Source organism: Brachyistius frenatus, unplaced genomic scaffold (genome assembly GCF_029030835.1).
Source record: "Brachyistius frenatus isolate BFR_SWC_R1_liver_20210118 unplaced genomic scaffold, ASM2903083v1 Contig_94, whole genome shotgun sequence".
Taxonomy (NCBI): domain Eukaryota; kingdom Metazoa; phylum Chordata; class Actinopteri; family Embiotocidae; genus Brachyistius; species Brachyistius frenatus.
The window spans coordinates 615,256-638,610 of record NW_027210693.1 but is presented as its reverse complement, the minus strand read 5'-3'; the positions used below and the strand labels follow the sequence as shown (position 1 = coordinate 638,610).

At 45.8% G+C, this 23,355-nt stretch overlaps 1 protein-coding gene across 1 annotated transcript; it reads right to left on the bottom strand.

Moving 5' to 3' along the window:
- Positions 1–283: 283 nt before the first annotated feature.
- smad7 (SMAD family member 7) lies at positions 284–17,508 on the bottom strand. Its single transcript, XM_069710789.1, has 4 exons — positions 16,779–17,508; positions 15,855–15,908; positions 12,125–12,196; positions 284–1,194 (listed from the first exon to the last, which is right to left on the bottom strand). Exons 1-4 carry the CDS (start codon positions 17,242–17,244, stop codon positions 656–658), a joined length of 1,131 nt encoding a protein of 376 aa, XP_069566890.1. The 5' UTR covers positions 17,245–17,508; the 3' UTR covers positions 284–655.
- Positions 17,509–23,355: the final 5,847 nt, after the last annotated feature.

Here is a 23,355-nt window from a genome sequence, read left to right as displayed (position 1 = left end):
GGAACAGGGACGGTGAGTTACGGCTCTGTCACAGTCTGACTCAGTTTGTCTCGGAGGGAAATGCTTTTAAGATCCACAGCGTGACATCAAAGTCCCGCAGTAACACAAAGTTAAGTCCATGTTGACTTTAGTTATAATGAAGACAACATAAAACCAGGAGGGTTTTACAGGATCGACATGTGGAACCATTTAAATAATCTGATTTGAATTACCTACGAAAGAGAACATTGAAAAAACTGAGTGAAACCAAACACGACCCCACAGATGGACCGGACACGAAATGTTATTTGTATTTTTTTTTTTATTTTGGCATTTCTTTGTTTTGCATTTATATTAAGCAAAGTGCATCTTATTTTCTTTTTCTCATCAACACATTGCACAATACATAAATAATGATGCATATAAAACGTCTTCATATTTACAATTAATAATATATTTATATATATAACATAAAATACATTTTTTTCGCTTCTCATTTAATTAAATCTTAGTCATTTATTAAACAAAGTCCGTCAGAATTTTATACTTTCTTCTTCTTTTAAATCCTTTTCTTTTTTTCATGTGTTTGAACCTCTGGAACAAAAAAGGAAAGTGGGTGTTAAGTCTGTTTGTGAGGGCGCAGAAGAGGTGAGGATGAAGAAGAGGGAGGCTGCTGCTATCGCGTGTTGAAGATGACTTCCAACCAGCACGGGCAGCTACTGATGAACTGTCTGGTGTAGCACTGTCCCCAGCCTTTCACAAAGCTTATCTGCACCGTGAAGCCCGTGCGAGGCTGCTGTGAGAACTCGTGGTCGTTGGGCCTCTGCAGGCTGCCGGCCTTGTCATAGTCAAAAGCTTTGATGGAGAATCCGGGAAACACCTTGTGCACCAGCAGCGTGCGCGAGTCCGGGTTGTCCAGTGTGGCCGACTTTATGAAGATGGGGTAGCAGCTGCGGTTGTAGACCCACACCCCGTCCGGCTCACGCGTCAGCTGGATGCCGTAGCCGATCTTGGCCCGCACCATCTGCACCAGTTGGGACTTGTTGTCGGAGCAGAGCTGGCCCAGGCAGAAGCCGTTCCCCTGAGGTAGATCATAGAAGATGTCCAGAGAGGGCTCCTGGACTGAGTAGAGGCGCCCGACGCGTGTCTTCTCCTCCCAGTATGCCACCACGCACCAATGGGCCCGCTCACCAGACTCCTGCAACGCCAGGGAATCTGAAGGAGAAACCAGACGGAGACGGTGATGGTTAGATTTGACGACAGGTTCACATTAAAACAGTAAAATATGTCAGTCAAGAAGTAAAGAAAAAGAGGAGGGTGGGAGGGGTGGTGGGGTGAGTGCGTGAGGGACTTGTGATCGTTTTTACCAGACTACTTCTGAACAACTTAGTCCTTTCCCCTGTTTTGGGAAACGGAGACTTTGCTTTAGTCAAGAGCCAAAACTAAACCGTCATCCTCGATTTCTGCCACACAAGAAAAACCGTGTTGGAATTCCTGGACTTCAGACAAGAAAAGCAACTCAGAGACACTGGCAGGCAAGTATCCACACGCAGTACAATATTTATGTAGGCATTAAATGCTTATCTTCTGTCTGGCTCGCTGTATTTTTGTAGCGGCGTGGCCAACAATGTGCTGACGTCAACCGACCGTCCTGATCATCTCTCAGCAACAAGCTTCGCCCTGCTGAAGGGAAACGGTCTCCGAGCTCTTGTTTGACAAAGATGAGGCCGCAGTCAACTTCAACAGCGACAAGACCTTCTTCGCAGAAACACATGAGCCATGTTTAGCTGAGGCAGGGCCGTTAACTCTCAAACCCTGGTGTCTGAATCGTTGACAAGCTCGGCCTCTCCAGTCTAAAGTTTCCCCTGAGCGTAAAAGAAGTGTAGCATTGGCCATGCTCCAGTTTCCAAACTGCCCCTCCTCCTCCTCCTCCTCCTCCCTCTCTCGCCCCCCTTTAGAGTGCCTCCTGCACCGTCCCTCTTCCCCCTTCATATCTCTATTGCACAGAAATCTGGCTCCCAGCTACTCCCAGCCAGAAGAGTGGGAGCCAGTCAGGCGCAAGGGAAGTAGAGGGAGACAGAGCGAGCGCGAGAGGAAAGAAAGAGGGGGTGGGGTGGGGAGGAGAAGGAATGCTTTTCACATATTTGGACTGTTACTTTTTCAAACTTTGCTTCCTCTCCTGACATTTAAGTGTCTCCTGAGCTTTGAGGGTCATCACCTAATTGCTGCAACTCCTATCGACGGTTCAGCCGTCTTTTCCACTTCACTTCCTTACTCACGTGTACAAAAATCCGGCCTTGATGAGACATTCAAAGGTTGCGAAAGCTTGGAAGGGGAATATATAGAGTACATGAGAGCCCCTTGTCAGAGCCCATTCAGCATCCATCCTTCCCATTTAACCCCCACCCCACCCCACACCTTCTTTCATCTGGCAGTAGCTGTGAATGTAACCGGTAATTTGGAAGGTCCCGTCTGAGACAAACTGCAATGTTAATGCAGCAGGATCTCTGCCGGCCCAGGCGGACTTACCCCGGCCTGTCATTAACCTTCATTAGATGCAGGGAGGTAAAAAAAAAAAAAAAAAAAAAAAAGGACGAAAAAGACAACACTGGGATAAGAGAGACAGAAACCGAGGAGGAGAGGGAAGGGGCCAGAAAAAACTGAAAGCATGCCTTCCATAAAACAAGAGGGGCTGTGTTCTTTGAAGTTGGTCTGAGCCGAGCCTCGGGGAGTTTATCGTAAATCCGTCCTCATGGGGTGCCGGGGGAAACTAAGTACCCAGCTATCTACTTTGGACTCAATGGAGGGGGGGGGGGAGCATTTATCTTTGAGATAAGAGACAGAAAGTGTCTTTTGTGTCTCCGGCTGATGTCAGACAGTCTCCAACCCTGACCCAGCGTTGCTCTCTCCGCTCTGTTTTACATGTACATACAGGAACAGCCGAGATTAAAAAGGAGAAGGACGCGTTGGGCTTTCTTAACAGCTGACAGTGGGCCTGCTGGCGGAGCTCACCTGTGGGGCCCTGTGTGTGTGTTTGTTATTGCTGGGAGAGACAGGGCCTGGCGTCAGAGGTCATTAGAGCGGCTGCCTGTCTGAGCCTGTCATTGCAGCCTGAAAACACCCTGCTATTCAGGACTACACTAACTGCCCCGTTTCCCCTCCCTCGTCGCCTCTCAGAAACTCAGACTGGTGGTAAGTGAGAACCACAGAGGAGAGAAAAAAAAAGAGAGGGAGGGATAAAAGCAAAGAGTTGAAGATAGAAAAACAACAAGGGGATACATTATGGGCGACAGAAAACGGTCAGCTAGTAAAGAAGTGGAGTAGGAAGTATACAAATTACTCTCATATATTTAAGTTTAAATACTAATTGTAAAAAATACTGCGTTACAAGTCTCATCGTGCCTGAGACAAGGGTGAAGTTGGTAATCAGAGGAGTTACTGTGACTTTCAGCCCGTCCCGTGAGTCAAACTACATTTCCCATGATGCAACGCGAGCCCCTTGTGCCACAGACTTCTGCTGTATTCTGTCCAGCTGAAATGACCCTCGCGGGTAAACAAACCCAAACTTTTTTCTGCTCAGTGTATCAGCAGGGAGAAAGCGAGACGCTCTTCCGTCTGTGGGGCGCCGCCTTGTGAAGAGTGTGTTCACAGCTTGTCCTGACAGCAGATGAGCTTACACCTCATGAGTAATGCCGCGCGCGCGCGCACACACTCGCATATAAACACACATAATTTGAGTGGCCCCCGTATCAACATACCTTGTTACAAGTGCAAGGCTTCATTTAACTGAGTTTGAATTTTTAACGCGTCGTGTGTTTGCGTGTGTTTGCATGTGAGGCGTCTGCAGCTCGCGTTACAGTCTGACACTATTTCAGGTGCTTCGCCCATAGGTGCGTGTGCGGTGTCAGGCGGTGTCATCAGAGCATCTGTCCCGCTCCGGCCCCCCCTGAATGCTTAGGGAGCTGTCTGTCTGTACATCTGTCCGTGGGCCCCCTGGACGTCTGCCTATGGAAGCATTAGCCTGTGTATCTGTCTGCCTCCCCACCTGCTCGTCTACACGGCGACCTTTCAGCCCTGCAGCCTGGTGTGGCGGGGCTTCTCCCCGCTGGAGATAAGCTGGCTCGCTGGCAGCCCGGGGCCATCTGTCGCCCCCAGACCCTTTCTGTTCGGCTCCTGGCCGTTGTCTGCTGCTGGTCTGTCTCATTCTGGGTTTGTCCCTTGGGGTCCACATGCAACCCCCCCTCCTCCCCATCCACAAAAAACAACAAAAAAAAGGACTTTCCCTGCTGGTTCACTACAAAGCAAAGCACTGAAGAGAGCTAAATGGTAGATGGATCAAAGATGTACTGCTGGAAAATACTGGAGCGATAATGGATGATATTAACGATAACAGGCCCTTATTAAAATCAGTTTTTACAATGTAAGACATTACAAGAAGCATGTGGTACGAGCTAATGTGGCTATTAGCCATTAAAACAGCATATTGCTCCTGTGTTTGTTTGTTTGGTATTTAATGGATGATCAGCTTATGCTCTGCGTGGGGGGGGGGGGGGGGATCTACTGCCACATACCAGAAAACTGTAAATATCTGTTATCAAATAAACCTCCTGTGCGATGCTAAATATTTAGCGCAAGGAGAAATTTGGCAAACGGACAGGGTGTTAGCTCCCCTGTGGTTTTTAATGGTCCACGCCACGCTAGCTGAGACAATTGGACTCGGCTGAAGGGAGGAGGGACGGCTGGGAGGACGGGCGGGGTGGCAGACTGGGTACTTCTCTTAGGGCCAGAAACACAGTCTGGAAAGGTTAATCATTACCTCTGTCTGACTCCACACACAAGTGTGCACACACACACACACACACACACACACACACACACACACACACACACACACACACACACACACACACACACACACACACACACACACACACACACACACACACGCGCACGAACCAGGTAGCTACTATTTTTAGAAGTCACACAGAAACATGTTTACACCGCCATGCACGCCATTTTTTTAACCTCCAGCTCTGAGGCACAAGACTTTCAACATCGGTAAATAGTGAGGAGGCTCCTGAGAGCCGTCTCGCATCGATCCCTGAGAGCTCTGTGTGTGTGTTTGTCTCAACTCAGATGTGTAATGACCCTGTCGTCATCAGACACACACAGACAGACAGACACACACACACACACACACACACAGAGCAGCTGAAGAGAGGAATGAGGAAGACATGAAGGAAACAGCTCGAGGGGGGGAGGAAGGGCTCTTCATGGTGCCTTATTTTCTAAGTCAACACCCCCTCTCGATGCCGGGGAAAGTCTATTCCAAAGGTCAAGGGTCAGCCTGGAGGCATTCCTTTTGTTCTCTCTGCCATGCCGTATATATGTTCAACCCCGTGTGTTTTTCCTCTTCAGTGAAAGCTCTGCATGTCCTTCTCTTTGTTCAAAGAAATATTTTATCGCACTGATTTTATTATTTTTGTTAACTGTCGACAAATTAAGACTCCTCAGCAGGCTGTCGAGGGCTGATTGTCGTCTGTTCGGTTCAATTTCTTTCTGCGGAAAGAAACTTTAATGACAGGCGAAGGCCTCAGAGAGAAAAAGGTCAGCTGTTCTGTTACGTTGTTGGCGTGAAGAGAGGATTGTCCTGGTGGCACGTCAACATCACAGCCTTGTTGGTTTAAGCCACAGATTGTACACAGTCTGTTTGTTGTTGGTTTTTTTGAAAGGTAATGACTCTGCCTGGGATTGGTTATTGGTTGTGCAGCAGAGCATGCAACCAGTAATAAAAATGTCATTAACTTAGCCTAATTATGTTATTTATTAAGTGTGTTGCTGTTTTTTTCATTAAGAGACTGAGGTGGCATTGCTTTCCTATAACAACGTAGGACTCAGGATGGTCAGTGAAAAAAAGTCCTATTAAGATCAAATCCAGTTAATTTGGAGATTCAGGTGTACACAACGCCAGCCAATAGCCTCAAGCAGAGATGAGCAGAAAGTCTGCTAAGCTCACTTCTTTTAAATCCACACTCCAAGGATTTTTGACACATACTCTTCAACGCCGACCAAAGCTGAGCGCAGCGCCCCCTGGAGCCACCTTAGGCTTTAGACTACTGTTTTACATATGCAGGTGTACTCCCAAAGATCTGTAAATAAAGTGCTGGTCCCCTTTAAGATAAGTCACGAACGAGCAAACAGTTCTTCGTCTATCGGGCAGTGAATCTATTTTAAAAGTGTCGGTGGGCCTAATTTGCTATTAAAGAACATCGTTTGATAAACTACAGCTACAGTACGATGAGGAAATGACATCTTTTTCAGCACCGCCAGGCAGATAAACTAGCCGGATGGTGGTGGGTTTAGTCGCTTACAGAGCGGAAGTGCCGCTTTAAGGGTGGCAGGTTAAGTAAGATGTAAAGTCCTTCCCCCCTATTTCAGGAAACCTAAATAAGCCCTGATGGCAGGAAACCCATAGAGGGGAGTGGCACAGTTTCGCTATCTTCAGAATCTGTCTGCTCGCAGAAACACAGATAGAGAGAATGAGTCGCAGACACGCCATCTCTAACATGAACCATCCGGCCACGACCGGGAGGAGATAAGGAGGAGAAATGCTTTCCTAATGCCTCCATCTACGGTATAATTTTCTCTGAGTGGATGTTTCTGCCATAATTACATGATCCAGATGTCTTGATGTCACTCAGGCATGGTGTTTGCCTCGGTCTCAGATAAAAACACAGGAACGTTTTATAATTGATTGGGCAGCATCTTCCATCTGGATCCACATTTGAACTAAATTACAGCTAAACACTTATTTTTCACTGAAGGACATTTTGTTCCCCTGTAACACCTCCTTCCTACTCCTGCTGAGTTATTATTCCAACACTTCATCATGCTGACCCTCACACACACACACAACCACTCCCTGCAGCCCAGATTTCCCAGGGTGACAGGACAAATAAACACTAGCTAGTTGGATCCAGGGTGCCAGGCAGGCTGTAATGATGTCATCAGCTCAGTTTTGCGAGCACACAAGTCAGATTACCCGCAGGATCTGTATCTCAGAGCCCTTAACACACACACACACACACACACACACACACACACACACACACACACACACACACACACACACACACACACACACACACACACACACACACACCCAGACGGTGCTACAGACAAACGGACAAACAGAACAATCACCCACATTGTTGTGGCACAAAAACACCGTGGGAACTAAATAATACAGACATCCAAACAGGGAAGCAGACAACCAGCAGAGCCAGTTGTATGTGGTCTGAGCTTTTTGTTATTAATGATTATGTATCTCTGCTTCAGTGTGTGTGTGTGTGTGTGTGTGTGTGTGTGTGTGTGTGTGCGCTGCAGTCTGTGACAGAGATGTGGCACCTGACAGAGCTGTCTGTCACTCAGATAAAAAGAGAGTGAGAGACACACACACACACACACACACACACACACACACACACACACACACACACACACACACACACACACACACACACACACACACACACACACACACACACACACACACACACACTGCATGCACCCCTCCACTGTGAGAACACAAAAGACAAACTGACTACATGAATGAGCAGTCAGGAGGGTGGAGACAGCAGCACTGTGTGGCATACTGGAAATGTGACACACACACACACACACACACACACACACACACACACACACACACACACACACACACACACACAGTCACACAGGTTTACAGGCATGTGTCTCCACTTATTTCCATTTCCGTTTTTTATCCTGCTAGCAGGGGGACTCTCTCTCTCCCTTCCTCTCTCCCCTTCACACATTCTGCCTCTCTTTCATATCTTCATGCATTGAGGTAATGTCAAAATCCACTTCCACAGAGTGACTGCGAACCAAAACAATGTTCATCTTGTTCTGGGCTTCCCTCCAGCTCTGGCTGGCAGCCAAACCTGCATAGCCTTCCTTTCAATCAGCGGGCTATGCTAAGGTAATGTTTTCAACTGTAAATGCTACAAGACAGTTTAAAGCATCTGAAGCCGAAAAACAAAAAACCCATGCAGCTTCGGCACACTTTCCTCCTTCCTCCTCCTCTCTCTTTTTTTTTTTTTCCCCTCTCTCCATCCTCTGCTGTCTCCGTGTGCTGTGTTTTCGATTTGTGCAGCATAATGACACAGGGTGGGGAACAGAGGACGGCCAAAACCAAAATTAAGTCCCTTGCCAAGAGGCGGCTTGGCTGCAGCGCAAGGAGAGGAAGTGGGGAGTAATGAGAGATCCTGGCCCGGCACGGAGCGGCCCGGCTCTGCTCTGCTCGACTCGCTGGCTAACACGCAGCCTCCAAATTACAGAGAACAGAGCAGAGCTGCCGGCCATCTCTCCCTCCACCCAAAGCCGCCATCTTCTCTCCCTCTTCATTCCTTCCTCTTACTGTTCAAGCAAAGCAAAGGAAAATAAACAACAAAAAGGGAATCGAGCTAAACAGAAACTGGGTTCCTTTTGTCTGAAGTGTCTCTGTAGGTGTCACCTGTAACAGGCGGCTCGTACATTTCTCTCTTTTCTAGAAGTAAAAGAAATGTTCGATTTCCATCTTTCTTGTTTTCCTTTCTCCCTTCTTTCTGCTCGGTGCACTCCAGTGTTTGTTTTCCGTCAAGATGAGGCCTCCCTGTCCGCTCGCCTTTTCCTCAAAGACATGAGGTCATATCCTGTGCAGCCCTTTTCCTCTCCCTGCTAACCCAAACAAGGCAGGAATGCCGAGGGAGACCAGGCAGACTGAGGGTGCTCTGTTTCTGAGCTGAGCTCTTAATTGTTGGAAGTTAAGTTTCCCAAAAAGAAAAAAAAAAAAAAAAAAAATCAAAGATAGTGTCTCAGGTATTAGATTGGCAATAGATATGCGATTTAAAACTCTGCTCCCTGAAGATACCTCGTAACAAAATCAAAGCACCACTCAGGCCTTTTCTCTCTGGGTTTGCACCAAAAATGGGCCGTTTCTTTGGGGCCCGTATGACAGCAGAACTAGTTTGATTTAATGAGCCGAGGTGCCAAGACTAAATTTAATCTCTGTCAGAGCCCCTGATGAAGGTTATACCTCCAGTCGATTCACCGGATGACTAATTGACTGACTGAAGGGCTGGCCGACTGTCTGTCGAGTGAGGTGACTGGCTGGTGGTATAAGAATACAACTCAGCCTAAATTTAACCTGCAGTGGGAGGAAGCGCCTGTGTGACAGTCGGCCGTGCGCCAGGGCTCGCACCAGGTCATTCTATCTGCCTGTGTGTGTGTGTGTGTGTGTGTGTGTGTGTGTGTGTGTGTGTGTGTGTGTGTGTGTGTGTGTGTGTGTGTGTGTGTGTGTGTGTGTGTGTGTGTGTATACATACATGTCACCACGGCCCGACCGGATCCTCTTACACACAGGCACTCCGGGTCAGTCCCCAATGGCACCAACAGGCATGCCGACAGACACACACACACACACACACACACACACACACACACACACACACACACACACACACACACACACACACACACACACACACACACACACACACACACACACACACACACACCAGTGCTACACATCCAAGAGTTTGGCACGCACAATGTAGTCGTGTATTGATCATCACTGTTAATAATTAGAATAACGTACAGAAAGCTGGCAGCAATCCTTTTATACGTTACTCAGATAGTTCTAGACTCAATTGAAAATTTGGCCAATTTTGTTCGGGACGTGGTTCTCGACTGGCTACTTGTGTTTAAATTTGGCTTCTTTTATGATGGAGAAACGTGCAAATGAGTAAATTAAAAGTATTGTTTTCACCTCGAAACTCGCAGCAGCACTAACATGAGGAAATTGTGGAAAAGTGGTACCCAGCCCGACTACACACATCAACACATTGTCCTCCAGTCCACACTTCAGTTTCATCAAACTTACAAAGGTCTTAAAAGTCGAGAATTCAAGGACTCAACTCCGCCAACGACGATCTGAGGGTTTAAAAACTCTCACAAAAACTCGTTCCAGGCCTCTTTAAGTTTGTAAAAAAAAAAAAATGGATGGCTGGCGACATGAATGCTACCTGAGCTGCTCATAAACTCAACCAAAGGCACGATACGGTCTCTATCAAGTTCCTCAACACCCCACTGATTCATAACCAACCGTCCCAAGCCCTCTCAACCCCGACCTGATCTCCATTTCAAAATCTATCTTTTGATGTCAGTTCCTGGGTGAACCCAAACCCCCGAGCTGAGTCTTCACCCCGGCTCAAACCAAGATCAGCACCCCAACACCAAGCTCCAGGCCTCCAGCCATCATCTCCCTTCCTCCTCCTCCTCCTTTTCCTCTCCGCTCTGTTCCAAGCTGATGACGTGAGCCAGCGAGAGGAGCTTTGGAGCTGGTAGCCTGGCAGGCAGCCTAGTTTGCATTTGCGCTTGTCGCTGTCGCAGTTCACTTTAACTCCTTCCAGCCTGGATGGTCCGGGCTTTTTCAGAGATGGATAAACAGAGAAGGAAGAACTTCAACTTCAACTCTGTCTGAACTGTTTTTAGACTTCTTTAAATTCATTTTCTGCTCTTTCTTAGGTGCAGTGCCACTCTATTTTTTTTTCTAAAAAGGTTACAATCACTTAATTATTCAACTACAATGCAGAAAAAGTAGTACTAAAGCTCTCCCTGACTTCAAGTCTTTGCCACTCTCTTCACCTCAGTGCAACCCTCCTCTCTCTTCCTTCTTCCTCTCTGTAAATATGTCTCCAGAAGAACATAAAAAGGGCAGAGTGAGTGAATTAGAAGGTCAGCAGCGGGCCTCTGGGAGAGCCATGTTTCTTTTGTCAGGGCCCCAGAGGGAGGCAGCAAAGAAGGGAAGTAGGGAGTGAAGGAGGGAGGGAAGGAGAGAGAGGAGGAATGGATTCGCTTTTTTTTTTTCTTGGCATGCTAGGGAAATCATGAGGGCTTCGGCCATCCCGCCGCCCCAGCCTTTCTACCTTCTACTGCTTTTACTGAGGAGGCCCATTCACTGAAGCGCTGGCTGCCACTGCCATGTCATCTTCGCCAGGAAGGAAAGCAGGGGAGGAGGTGGACAAGAGGGAGGAGGGGTAGCATGTACTTCTTACCGAGGGAGGGGGGAAAGAGTAAGGGAGGCGCCTGTTGAGACTCCACTTCTAGGGTTTCACAGTTTGAAAGAAAATGTGTAAAGGGAGGACTTTAGTGTTCATCTGATGGTCTGAAAGGAGGATTTCTGGTCCTTCTCTTCCTGTAAGCACTGCTCCCATCTCTTCCCCCATCTATGGACACATACAGGCAGGCAGGCTGAACCCTCCACCCTCCCACCCCCCTCCTCCTCTACCACCAAACAAAGGAGGGGGGAAAATGGGCAGCAAACACCAACTGACATAAAACAGGCTTTAAAGGCCCAGTAATGAGAACCATCTGAGGCAAAAGGAAAGCAGAGAGCAATCTCAGGCTAGCGGAGAGTAAACTCTCATGAACACCATCTTATTCTGCAGTCTGCGGACAGGGCGATGGGTAAAAGGAAGGCAACCCTGCCAAAGGGGATTATGGGAGAAAAGCTGAGGAAGCCCGAAACACGTCCTGCATGAGAGCCGGGAGAAAGAAAGGCGCCTGTGTCTCACTCTTATCCACACAGAGCGCAGAGGAGAGTTACCCGTCTACAAAGACATCCCCTGTACGCACAAACACACCCAAACAAACACTCAAATGTCAGTTAAAACCTGCCTTTTTTGTGTGTGTGTGTGTGTGTGTGACCCAAAAATACCACACGCAAAGAACGCATTCTTCTCCAAACAAGAGTTCGGCGTGTTTGTCTTCCACTACAACACAGCACGGAGAGAGATGAGAGGGAACGGGAAGAGGAAAGAGGAGAAGAGAGAGGATCGTTGTTCAAAGAGCCAGGCAGGAGGAATTTATGTGGATGTGGGAGAAATACGCCACCCTCCTTCACTGGCTTTTTATTACAGAGGGGAAGCAGGGGCCCCCACAATCACTGCCTCATCATCACAAGCATGGAGGGGAGATGAATGTGTGTTTTAGGAAGAATGCATAGGAGAAGGAAAAGAAAACAGAGGAGGAAAATAATATGGAGGAGTAGAAGAGGACAAGAAAATGGGTAATATAAATATATTTACCTGAAAGCCCCACAGGGGCCGAGTATGTCGTTCCCCCAGTATCACTGGATGAAGGTCCAGAGTCTGGAGAATCTAATGGAGACAGAGGGAGATTTTGAATTAGCACTGTGTGCGTTCTTGAGCGTGTGTGCGTGTGTGTGTGTGTGTGTGTGTGTGTGTGTGTGTGTGTGTGTGTGTCTTTGTGTGTGTTTGCATGTATGTGTGAGGGGAGACGACGAAGCAGCAGCTGTGAGGCCGTCAATCACTCCGGTGAAATCAATGCCTAATGAAGATGCTGACGACGAAGCTCACACTCTCTCACACACACATAAGACTTACAGAGAGTTTCTTACACCCCGATAATCCCCCATAATCCACCGCTTCAGGAGGAACGTTAGCCCTGCTTCTCTGCATAGACGAGCTGCTGATCTAGAGAGCTGTATTCTTTTTTTTGCTAATGACTGAGGCGAGCGTTTCGGGCTGGACACTTTGATCCCGGCTCAATAACCAAATGCAGATCAAACATTAGACGACTGATAGGAGCCTTAATTGGCTGATAATTGTCCTCAAGCTCCTGAAGACAGGCAATGTCACAGCCATTGTCAAATTGGGAAAGTCAGACTTTGATGCATTCAAAGTAGAGCGTTCACGCCAACAGCAAACAAAGGTGTTTCAGAAATAACCTCCGAATAAGTGATATACTGTATGTGCGTGTCGGCCTTGGAATTTAAAATGTGAGCAGGGTACACTCTGCCTGAGCAGAAACAAAAAGACAGACAGGGCTTAGACAGGCCTTGAAAGCTGTTTACTATAAATCTTCTTTATGGCAAAGTAGCAGGCAGACGAGAGAAGAAAACTACTCATTCTCTCCCGCTCCTTCTTTTTTGCATTTGAATGCTGAACTCCCACTAAGACTTGTAATGTAGACTAGTTTCAACATGACACCTGAATGAAGCTTTTAACAAAACCGCTGCATGCGCCCAGTGGAGCAGCACATCGCTGGGAGCGGGCTCGCTCTGCTGCAGAGCTGCTGCTGCTGCTGGAGAATCGGTATTCACTAGTGATACATTCCTTTTGCTGCGCGTCAACTCTGCGCTACACCTACCATCCATTCAACCTCAGTATGTGGCGGCGGTCACCTCCACTCTGACTGAATAATGATGCTAAAGTGAGGTTTTTCCTGACTGTTATATTGCGAGCCGCATGCATGCGACCGTTGCAGTTTGATCACAGAGAAATCCCCGTTTATCTGACAGAATTTGAGGGTTTTTAAAAACCTCTCCACATCTGGTGAGGAGGACTCTGATGGTGTTTCCACACTCCGGCTCACAGAACTCGTCTCTGACCTCCTGTTTGGCCGAGCGGAGCTGCAGCAGCGACCAGAGCGGTTTCACTGCGCGCCCTTCACCCCTCCCTCCCCCTCTTCCACCCTGCCCCGTCCGGACGCGGCCCGTGCTGCTGTGGTCACGGTAACGAGATGCACGGGCATAACCCAGCCTGCCTCGCTTTCATTGGCTGCCAGCAGCCTTGCCCTGGTCTCCCGGGCAACAGTTCACAGCTGACCACAGGGTTGAGGGGGCATCAGAGAGAAAGGAGCTAAACAGTGTGTGATTTATATTCCCCAGAGCTGAAACAAGGTAGCGTTTTATGTTTGGGCTGCTTTCATATTGACCGCTGCTGCTGCCGCCGGAGCGGACAGGCGCCCCGACACGTATAATCCCACTTCCTGTCCACTGGAATCGTAAAACCATCGCTCTTCCGCTTCATGCAGATATTTACAGCATCCGATCCCCTTTTAAAAGTTAACTATGCAGATTCTCTGAATGTTACAGTGATTTAACACGGCCTAATATAAAGCAAATACAGTCTAGAAAATTGTGATAACGTCCAGTAATGGGAAGGAGCTGATGACTGACAGCTCCCTGCGGCAGTAGGGGAAAAAAAAAAAAAAAAAGATCTTTCTGCATGGTCGGCTCATCTGTACTGTGTGTGTCCTTCGCCAATACGGAGACACACAGACAGAGTCTCCTTTGATTAACCACAACTGCAGCTGCACTGACTGAATGCAACCAAATGAGGAAACAGCACAACAGGTGAACAACAGCCAGCTGCACTTCTTCACTGAAATACCGATGAAATATGATTGTAAAGAAAGACACGCTGAAATTTTTTCCACGTCTAAAAACTCGACTTGTTAAGAAGCCCGATATTTTAATTCACTTGTTCTTGTTGGCAACATTTAATTATCAAACAGTTATTCCAGTTTATTCCAGCGAGGAAACGGGGTGGTAACACGAGTTGTATAATCATTTCCTTTGTCTGCATCCAGCTTGCATTTCCTATTTACCTTCCTGTTTCCTTTAGTTGCTGGAAAGTCTCCAGCGGAACTCATACAGAGACACTGCGCTGAGACAGACGTCGCATCAGTTAAGTGTCTATTATGTAATTTCCAACATTTTAGATCACTTCTGGATCTGCACAAGGTTTCGGAAAGGCTTTACAAGTACAGCAGTATTGCTGGAGCCTGGTAAATAAAGACGACAAAGAAAGAGGAAAGGGGGGCTTTGAAGAACCGCAACTGCAGCTGCAACGACTTCCTATTGTTTCCACTCACTGAAAGCCACTTTCTCCTTCTCCTGACTAACTGACTGGCTGCCAGTCGGCCGCCGACAGGTCATTGTTGAACTCTGAGCTTTTTTTGCACTGACAGACAGAAGGTGAGCGAAGAAACAAAAGCAGAGGTTGAAAAACTTTAAAAACTGAGGGCTTGTTGTGCGTCTCGTTTTCTGGCTACCCTGTCTCGCACTATCTAGTGTGAAATTTAACACACTTCAAAACCCACTTAATAGACAACGACATAACCCGATGCCATTTTTCTGGGACCGGGGGAAACGAATGACAAACCAGAGCACAATGTGGAGTCTGGCACAAATGGAGGGAGAAAACAATCCGCCAGGATCAAAACATGATGACAACATTTTTTTTTATTAAACGTTAACTGATGCTTTTAGGTGTGGAAAAAAAAAGGTAATTTCTCTCTCACTCCCTGACACAAAAACATCTGAACAGAGAAGTGGGATGGTGACAAACCCCTGCCACACACACACACACACACACACACACACACACACACACACACACACACACACACAAAAAAACCCTCAACCTTAATCTGTTGATTATTCCAGTTGATAAAGGCCGGCTGGCTCCAGACACGCCGCTGTCTGTCTCTCTCTGTGCTGCCATTCACAATAGATAGATAGATGGACACACAAACAAAAAAAATCCCCCGCCCCCCCTCTCAGATACACACAGACACGCTGCCCCCGGGGATGTGCCAGTTAGTCTATAGCTGGTATCTCAACTTTGTACTGCCTTGCCCTGGCTGACAGCCATGCTAGAACTGGCCAGCCAGCCAGGCGTGCCACTCCACTGCTATCACAACATTACATGGAGCCATTACACACACACACACACACACACACACACACACACACACACACACACACACACACACACACACACACACACACACACACACACACACACACACACACACACACACACACACACACACACACTGCAGAGGTAGTGTGCAAGACTATATGCATATGTAATGTCAGCCATACAGACAACACATAAACAGTCATGAATACAAGATGGCCTTTAAGATGTGGATGTTTGTGTAGCTCAGACAATAAAATATATATATATATTAATTCATGTATTTATGTATGCACATGAAGCTCACCTGGTGGTTTAAGATAGTCCATGGGATAGCGCGAATATGGAGGAGGAGGAGACTCTGTGTGGAAGGGGGGGAGAAGCAGTGCATGAGAAAAAAAACAAGGGAGAGATCTAAACTTAATGATAAAAGTTGTCATTCTTCAGGGGAAAGGGTCTGTCAGCTCCGCCTGGACAGGCAGGCAGTGAGGCCGGCCGGGCGGCTATTGCCTTTCATTGGCAGGCAGATAAACAGGGGGCCGCCTGGCGCCAGAAGGGCCACTATCAGCGTCTAGGACAAACTGAGATACGGGCCTCTTTTGGCCCGGGACGCCAAGCAAAGCACACACACACACACACACACACACACACGCACACGCACACACACACAGAGAGATCTGGACCCTGGAAACTTCACCGTGGAAAGACTGTAAAGCCCTGGCTGAGTCGCGCTGTACTTTGGAAATGCCAATTATGAAATGTTGAAATACCAGATAGGCTGTTTGTTTGAAAAGTGGGGCTCTGATGAAGTTGGAACAAACAGATCAAGTGCTTTGGCGCCTTTAAAGAGCCAAAAAAAGCACGTTGTGGAAGTTGAGGTCTAATTAACGGATCTACTGAGATATTAAATTTGAAAATATGAAGTAATTTCAATGTAACATGTCAAACTGAAATTTAATGACGCCACACTGCAGAAAAGATGAAGAGGACCACTTGGCACGCTTCGGTCAAGTTTGACCTGACGGAAACTCAAGACAACTGCTGTGCCAAGAGAGGTGATGTCATTTGAATTAGGCTAATTAGCCCTTTAGGAGTCTGGTAATTCTTTGACATAGTGTCACAGTATCTGAATTTGTACTTGATTTAAAAATAGGCCCCACCACCAGAGAATAAAATACAATTTCAGAACATTTGTTGTAAAAGAGGAGGTTATTATAATAATCCAGCTCACCGAGTTCACAAAGTCTGCTCATGTGGTGCGGGTTGCAGCAAACGAGCTCTGGGTTGATTTTCCCGTAGGATTCACAGCAAGACAGCCTCTTGAGCTCCGAGGAATGCCTGAGGTCCGGCCACCTGAACACTTTGTAGAGCAGCATGGGGAGAGAGTAAGACTGTTGACCCACTTTGGTGTCCACTTTGCTGGGCAGGAGCAAGCAGGGGCTTCGGGCACCCCCCTTGGACTCCACCGCCTGCAAAAGCACCTCTAATTGTTTCTCTTTGATCTTTTTCAGTATCGAGTGGGTCAACGCTTTCAATTCAGCCTCCGACCCTGCGTTGGACTTGGCCACCTTTGTCGTTTTGCCCATGCAGCAGCCCCCGGAGCCATGCGTCCCTCTATCCGCCTCCCCGTCGCCCTCCACGGGCGCACGGCTCCTCCAGAGTCGCCGGACGAGCCCCGATCGTTTGGTCCTAAACATGCGGGACGAAAAGAGGGTTTCCCGGCTAAAAAACGAGCATGGTGTCCGCAAATCATGAAGATTCCGGGATCCGAGTCCAGGCAATGACAAGCTGCCTGAGAAAATACGGTGGAAAAACTGGGAGCTGGATAAGCAGAGGAAATCTGTAGCATACGCCAGTCTCCGTTGCCTTCTGCAGACTAGATCACCGAAAAGCAGTCAGGGTTCATGGGACAGTTCGCGATTCCTCCTGGGATCATTTATCATCACCTTCTCGCAGTTTATAGATTTAAAAAAAAATATATATATATATATATATATATATATATAGCGAAAGGAAAATTAGAAACAAGCCAGCTGCATGTAGCCTGGACGTGGTACAATTTTCACTTGGTGATGTGCAGCCCACAGCGCTGTGAACTGACCCCTTTAAAACATACCCAGTGCCGGTTTTCAGCCAATAAACACGGTCAAAAATCTCGGTCTATGCGCACTATAGCTTCAGTGGAAATGAGAGAGACTGGGGCCTAATTAAGCCTAAACGCTATCGCAATTATCCCATGAAAACTGAAGCTCGCCGCCGTGTCTTCAAGAGCATTAATCCACAAAATCCTTGATCCGACTGCCCAGAGAAGGGCTCTCCACCGGGCCGGCGGAGGCTTTTTATCCGTTATCGTCTGAATATGTCAGTCGTCTGCAGAGGATGTGGTCTGCTGGCTGGAATGAGCCTCGTCCAAAGAGTCCAGCACCGAATCTCTAACCTGAGTTGAGTTGCGTTTGTAAAGCCAGAGAGAAAACGAGAGAGACCCTCGGTTAGCGTCCACGCACCGAGCCTCGTAACCTATTTTAGTAGCCGAATCCCTTCAGATAAAATAATCCAACCTCGTATCTCACACGAAGTTTCCGGGGCTGAGTGTGGGAGAAAGCGAGCCGACGAGTGATCTCGAGGGGGGTGGAAGGCTCTCTGTAAATGAGGCGGATGGTTTGGGTGCCCTTGCTCCGTCTCCAGTCTCCAGTGCGCATTGACGCGCCCGGTCACGTGGGTGTCTAGACACCCTGTCGCTTAAAAGAAATGTGATTGTGTTGCGCAAACAACAGATCAAGCAGAGCCCACGGCGCGCACACGCACACACGCGAACATGCACGCGCACACAAACACGCGTAAATGTTTAAAAGAAAGTTTTCTCTCCCCCCCCCCCCCCAAAAAAAAAAAAAAAAGTGGACCGAGTGAAGTTTACAAAATTAGGACGAGGGTGGAAAACTTGAACATTTAGGCCAAATGAAGAATGAAGTTCTCTTAAATTCATTTTAAATAAATGGTAACAATGAAAAAAAAAAGGAGTTTATGCCCTTTGTACCTTATTAAAGCTTTTCCTTTCACAGGCCACATTCAAGGAGCTTTAATGGCCTGAAAACTATGAGATTTACAGCTTTTCATAATTTTAGAGCTATTCGTGCCTGATTCCTCTGCTGTCTGGGGTAGGCCTATTTTCTGCTTTATTAGCACTCTTTTCACATTAAACCAGACCTCCGTGCTGAATGTTGGAGTTAACTGGGATGGAAATCACTTTAATATGTCTGCAACAGTCCGGAAAAATGAGATTTTTCTGTTTCTACCAAAACAAAACAAAACAACAACAACAAAAATCATTATTCAGGATAGTTTTGCTTGGGTCTTACATGTGTAGGCTATTTGTTTATTGGAGTGGGTCAGCTAACAGGATAGCTGTTGGGTTGGAGTTGTAGCTGGTTCAGATATAGGGTTTTAGGACTGTCTATTACAAAATGTGTCTGCGAGACGGCACTCAGGGAGGAAAAGCCCAAGTTCCCACGTCCGAAAGGCAGATGGGAGCGCGCTGCTGCCGCCCTCTGGTCGTTTGGCTTCCAGGTGGGACAAATACACGTGTCCTTGCAGTTTGTCTGTCTTAATTATGAACACAGCAGTTTCCACCCATTTTTATTTATCCAGCAGAACTGGTCCATCAGCTGAGGATCAGTTTCCTCTCTTGTCTGACAGGTCTGTAACAGGATCTGCCCACTTTATTATTGTCTTTATGAGCTGAATCCATATTTATTATGACAGGCGCGGTGGTTTGATTTGATCAATTTGGTGTATTATGAGTCGTTTAAGAGGCAGAGACATAAACAAACAAACGCTGTCGTTTAAGTGTGACAGTTTGTTATTAATTTCTTATCTTTATACATAAAAGTATAATGACGAAGGCTGTGGCTTCTTGGTTTCACAACTGCTCTCTTATTCAACTTATTATGGTGCATATTGGATTGTAAAAACCGGTAAATCTGTTGAAATAATCTCATTTTAAACAAGAGAAGAAGAGTCTCACAACATCTGGGACTGAAGCCCTTCTGAAGACCTTCTACAGCGTCTCCCAGCCACATTGTAATATATGAGCATGAATGCAGGAGAAATCAACTTTTTTTTTCTTTTTTTTTTTCTAATATGCATGCTGTGTCTCCTCGTTTCCTCGACAGACTGCAATCCAGGGGAGGAGGTGCATGTGGAGGTGTATGTTAATATGACTGTCGCTGCAGGGCAGGTGGGTGGCAGTGGGGGTGGCTGTCTGGTAATGATGATGGCAGAGATGGGGGACAGAGGCGTGTGTGTGTCGATGTGGGTATAGTCAATAGTTCATACCCGCATTGTCCCAGGATCCCCCACTGGCGCCGAGAAGGACCGCGACGCAGCAGCCCCTGCGCCGCTTTTTTAAAGGGGGAGTCTGGAAGCAATCAGTCAAGGGAAAAGGTCTGTCAGAGGGATTGTGGAAGTGGCTGCAGACGCACATTGTCCCCTCCCCTCTCTCTACATCTCCCTGCCCTTCCTTTTGTGTGTGTGACTCCAGACTCCAGGAAGTAGCCAATTTTATCTAACAGTTTTCCATTTCAGTCTGGCTCAAAGAGTCTGTCTGCATTTTAGCCCGCATAAAGGCGCAGGACTCGGTTTTATTACACATTTAGCGTCACTGTGTTTGAGCCAAGACACGTAATTGCTTATATCAAACCATACCTCCTATTAATCAGAAAATAGCATCATATTAAATGGTGCATTCAGGTGCACGGGCGTATCATCCTGTTGTTGTGGACTTTTATTGGGTCAATAATGCTATATTATCATGCAGCCTATATTTGGGACAGTGGAAATTTTTGGGTTGGTGAAAGAGGCCGAATTTTATGTTGCACTCTGTAAAAACACACCTTTTACAGGGTTATTCACCTTCCTCACAGGATTATAAAATTATATTACAGTGTTAAACTTGTGCCTCTTGTGTAATCATATCTTATTCGTGCAAAAGGTTATTTGGAATGATTCACCACACTTCTTTTGTGCAAAACGAGTATGTATGTCAAGTGAGCACTGGTCATTTTGTTGTGCCAAATCCAAATTATATGATGAGAACTACTCTTCAACATCAGACAGATCAAACGTAAATTTGTTTTCAAAAAGTCACTGAAACTAAATCTGATGAGTCTTGTATAGAGGTCAGATGACTTTAATTCAGTCAAAAAGAAAAACACTCCTCATTTACTCATAATTTAAGCACAATCCCTTGGTTTTGTCAGATTTTGACTTGGAGTCTCTATCAAGGTATCTCACCTTGTAATATCTCTAGTTGTATTAGGGCATTATGGGCAATGTTGCAAATCAATGAGCACAACTGCTTAATAGCTTCTCCCATTAACTGCCTTTTTATATGCGTTTTATATTAATATGTTGATTATTCACAGATTTAATTTGATGTTTTACCCCCCAAAAGGCCCTCCTGTCCCTCCTTTCCCTGTTTCTCAACCTTGTTTCCCTGAAAGATGCACTGCATCACAATATATATTGACAACACCATGTAAAACTACATTACAATTACTGTCATGGGGGATTTTCTCCATATCACCCTCTTCTTATTTATTGCTTACATTCATCATTTTTATGTCTTTTAAAATATTGCTCTTTCTTGCACAAGTATCTGTGTAGGGTATGGCTTATATTGCATTACTGTGACATGTTTCAACTTGAATTTTTCTTAGTAAATAGATAATCTGATAAAGTTCTGTTACAAAAACATGTTGTCGACACACGTTTACATCAAAGTGTCCACCCGGGCCGACTCACTCACTAGTTCTGCAGGCGGCTGTGAAATGGTGGAAAAATTGCATCAAATGACTCATTTCACAATCAGAATTTGATTCATTTGGTCTGATGACATTTGGAAAGTCTTGAAGAACTGCATGATTGAATTATTTTAAACCTACTGCAGTCAGTATATAAGGTTTAAACCTGAAGTCTCTGGTGAGCAGGCTTCGCCCTTAGACCACGACAGAAATGTCTCACCGGACACCAGATTTTAAAACTTGATATTCTGTGAAATACAGAGATTTACATGGTGGTGAAAAGGTTTAAGAAGCACTGAGTGGACTCATTTGAGGGTGTAACAGACGTTTTACCTTTTTCCTTTATATTTAAGTCCCGCATTGTAGCTTTAAGTTCTATGAATGTGAATGCTTTTATTATTGTATTGGCCTTTATTATCATAAACCAGCAGAAAAATGTTGGAATAATAGTTTGACACTTGCGTATTCTTATTTGCTCTACGGTAGAATAATAGAGAACACTGACAACGCTCTCCTGTCTGATAAATTTTAGGCTACAATCAGCAGTATTTTCTTGTTTCCAGTCTTTGTGCTAAAAGAATCAAAGCTGTTAATCTCTCAGCCAAAACCTGAATAAGTGAATTTAAAAAAATGCTGAACTATTGCTTTAAGAACCTCTTTAAGGTCTATCAAGTGGCCCGCAGAGCTAATTCAAGATAGGGCATGCAATGGGGTAAAACAGCATTACACAGGAAGGAGGCTGATTAATATTCCAGATAGCCATGCTGGCCTTTACTATAATTTATTGACACAGTGACTGCTTCCAGACAAGGGGTCATGCATATGCAATTAAAGAAGCTTATTCTGTGTGAATTGCAGAGCTGGAAATAGGGCGAAGACAGCCCACAGGGAGCGGGTCATTGCAAAGATAAGAATGATAAAAAATAAGACAACTTTAATTAAAAAGATAGAAGAGACTTTTTTTTTTTTTTCACCACTTGTACATCTGATATCTTGTCAGGAAAGAGCAAAAAAATGCAGACACTGGTAAATGTCATTGCGTGATTAAAAAATTTTTAATCCTGGGGTGAAAAAGCAAGAGGCTGGATGTGTTTCTGTTCTTGTCTTATTGTGTTGAAAAAAAAAAAATCTCCAGCGGCGCTTCCACCATAATGAATAAGAGAGAGGCAAAGCAAAGTCCTGTGTGAAGTCCTCCAACATGCTGTGTGACCCATATTTTACCGCAGTCTACCTGTCCTAATCTTTTTTTATAGCCAGATGACTTTTCAGTGAATGGTTAGAGGTTAAAGTTTTTTTTTCCCCTTATTCTTACTCAAAGGAAGTTAATGACTTATCTTTCTAGGTCAGAATATCCACTCCAGATTTGTCCTATTGAATAGATTCACCCAAAAAGTGAAAATGAGTCAAATATAATCTGACATCAAAATAATGAGCTGCCACTGTCATCTGGATATGTGGCACATGAAGGTCTAAAGCCATGCATTCATACAGTGAAATATTACGGTGTCAAATCAATAAAAGAAAAATAATGGCCGGTGATATTACGTTTCAGAGTGCAGGAGGAAAGATCATGGAAATCACCTCAGCAGCGCAGGTGTCCACAGAAAAATTACTGACCATAATTTTCAGCATAAATCAATCTGCAGATGAGTTTCTTATTCCAATTATTCCATTCTTAGTGTATGAAATAACAGGAAGATAAAAAAAAAAATGCCCAGTGTGGTTTCTAAAATCCAACATCATGTCATTAAATACTTATTTTGTCGCACAAACAGTCCCACATCTAAAGATGTTCAGTTTAATATTATATATCAGACAATAAAAGCAGTAAAACCAACCAAATGAGAAGCAGGAGCAAAATAATATTTAGATTTTTTTTTTTGCGTGCAAAAATACCTCTAATAGCTGAAGATTATTTCCAATAACGACATAATTATTCAGCTAATTGTTTCATGCAGAGAAAAGTAGCATGAAATTGAAATAATAAAACATTTTTCTGTCAATACTTTA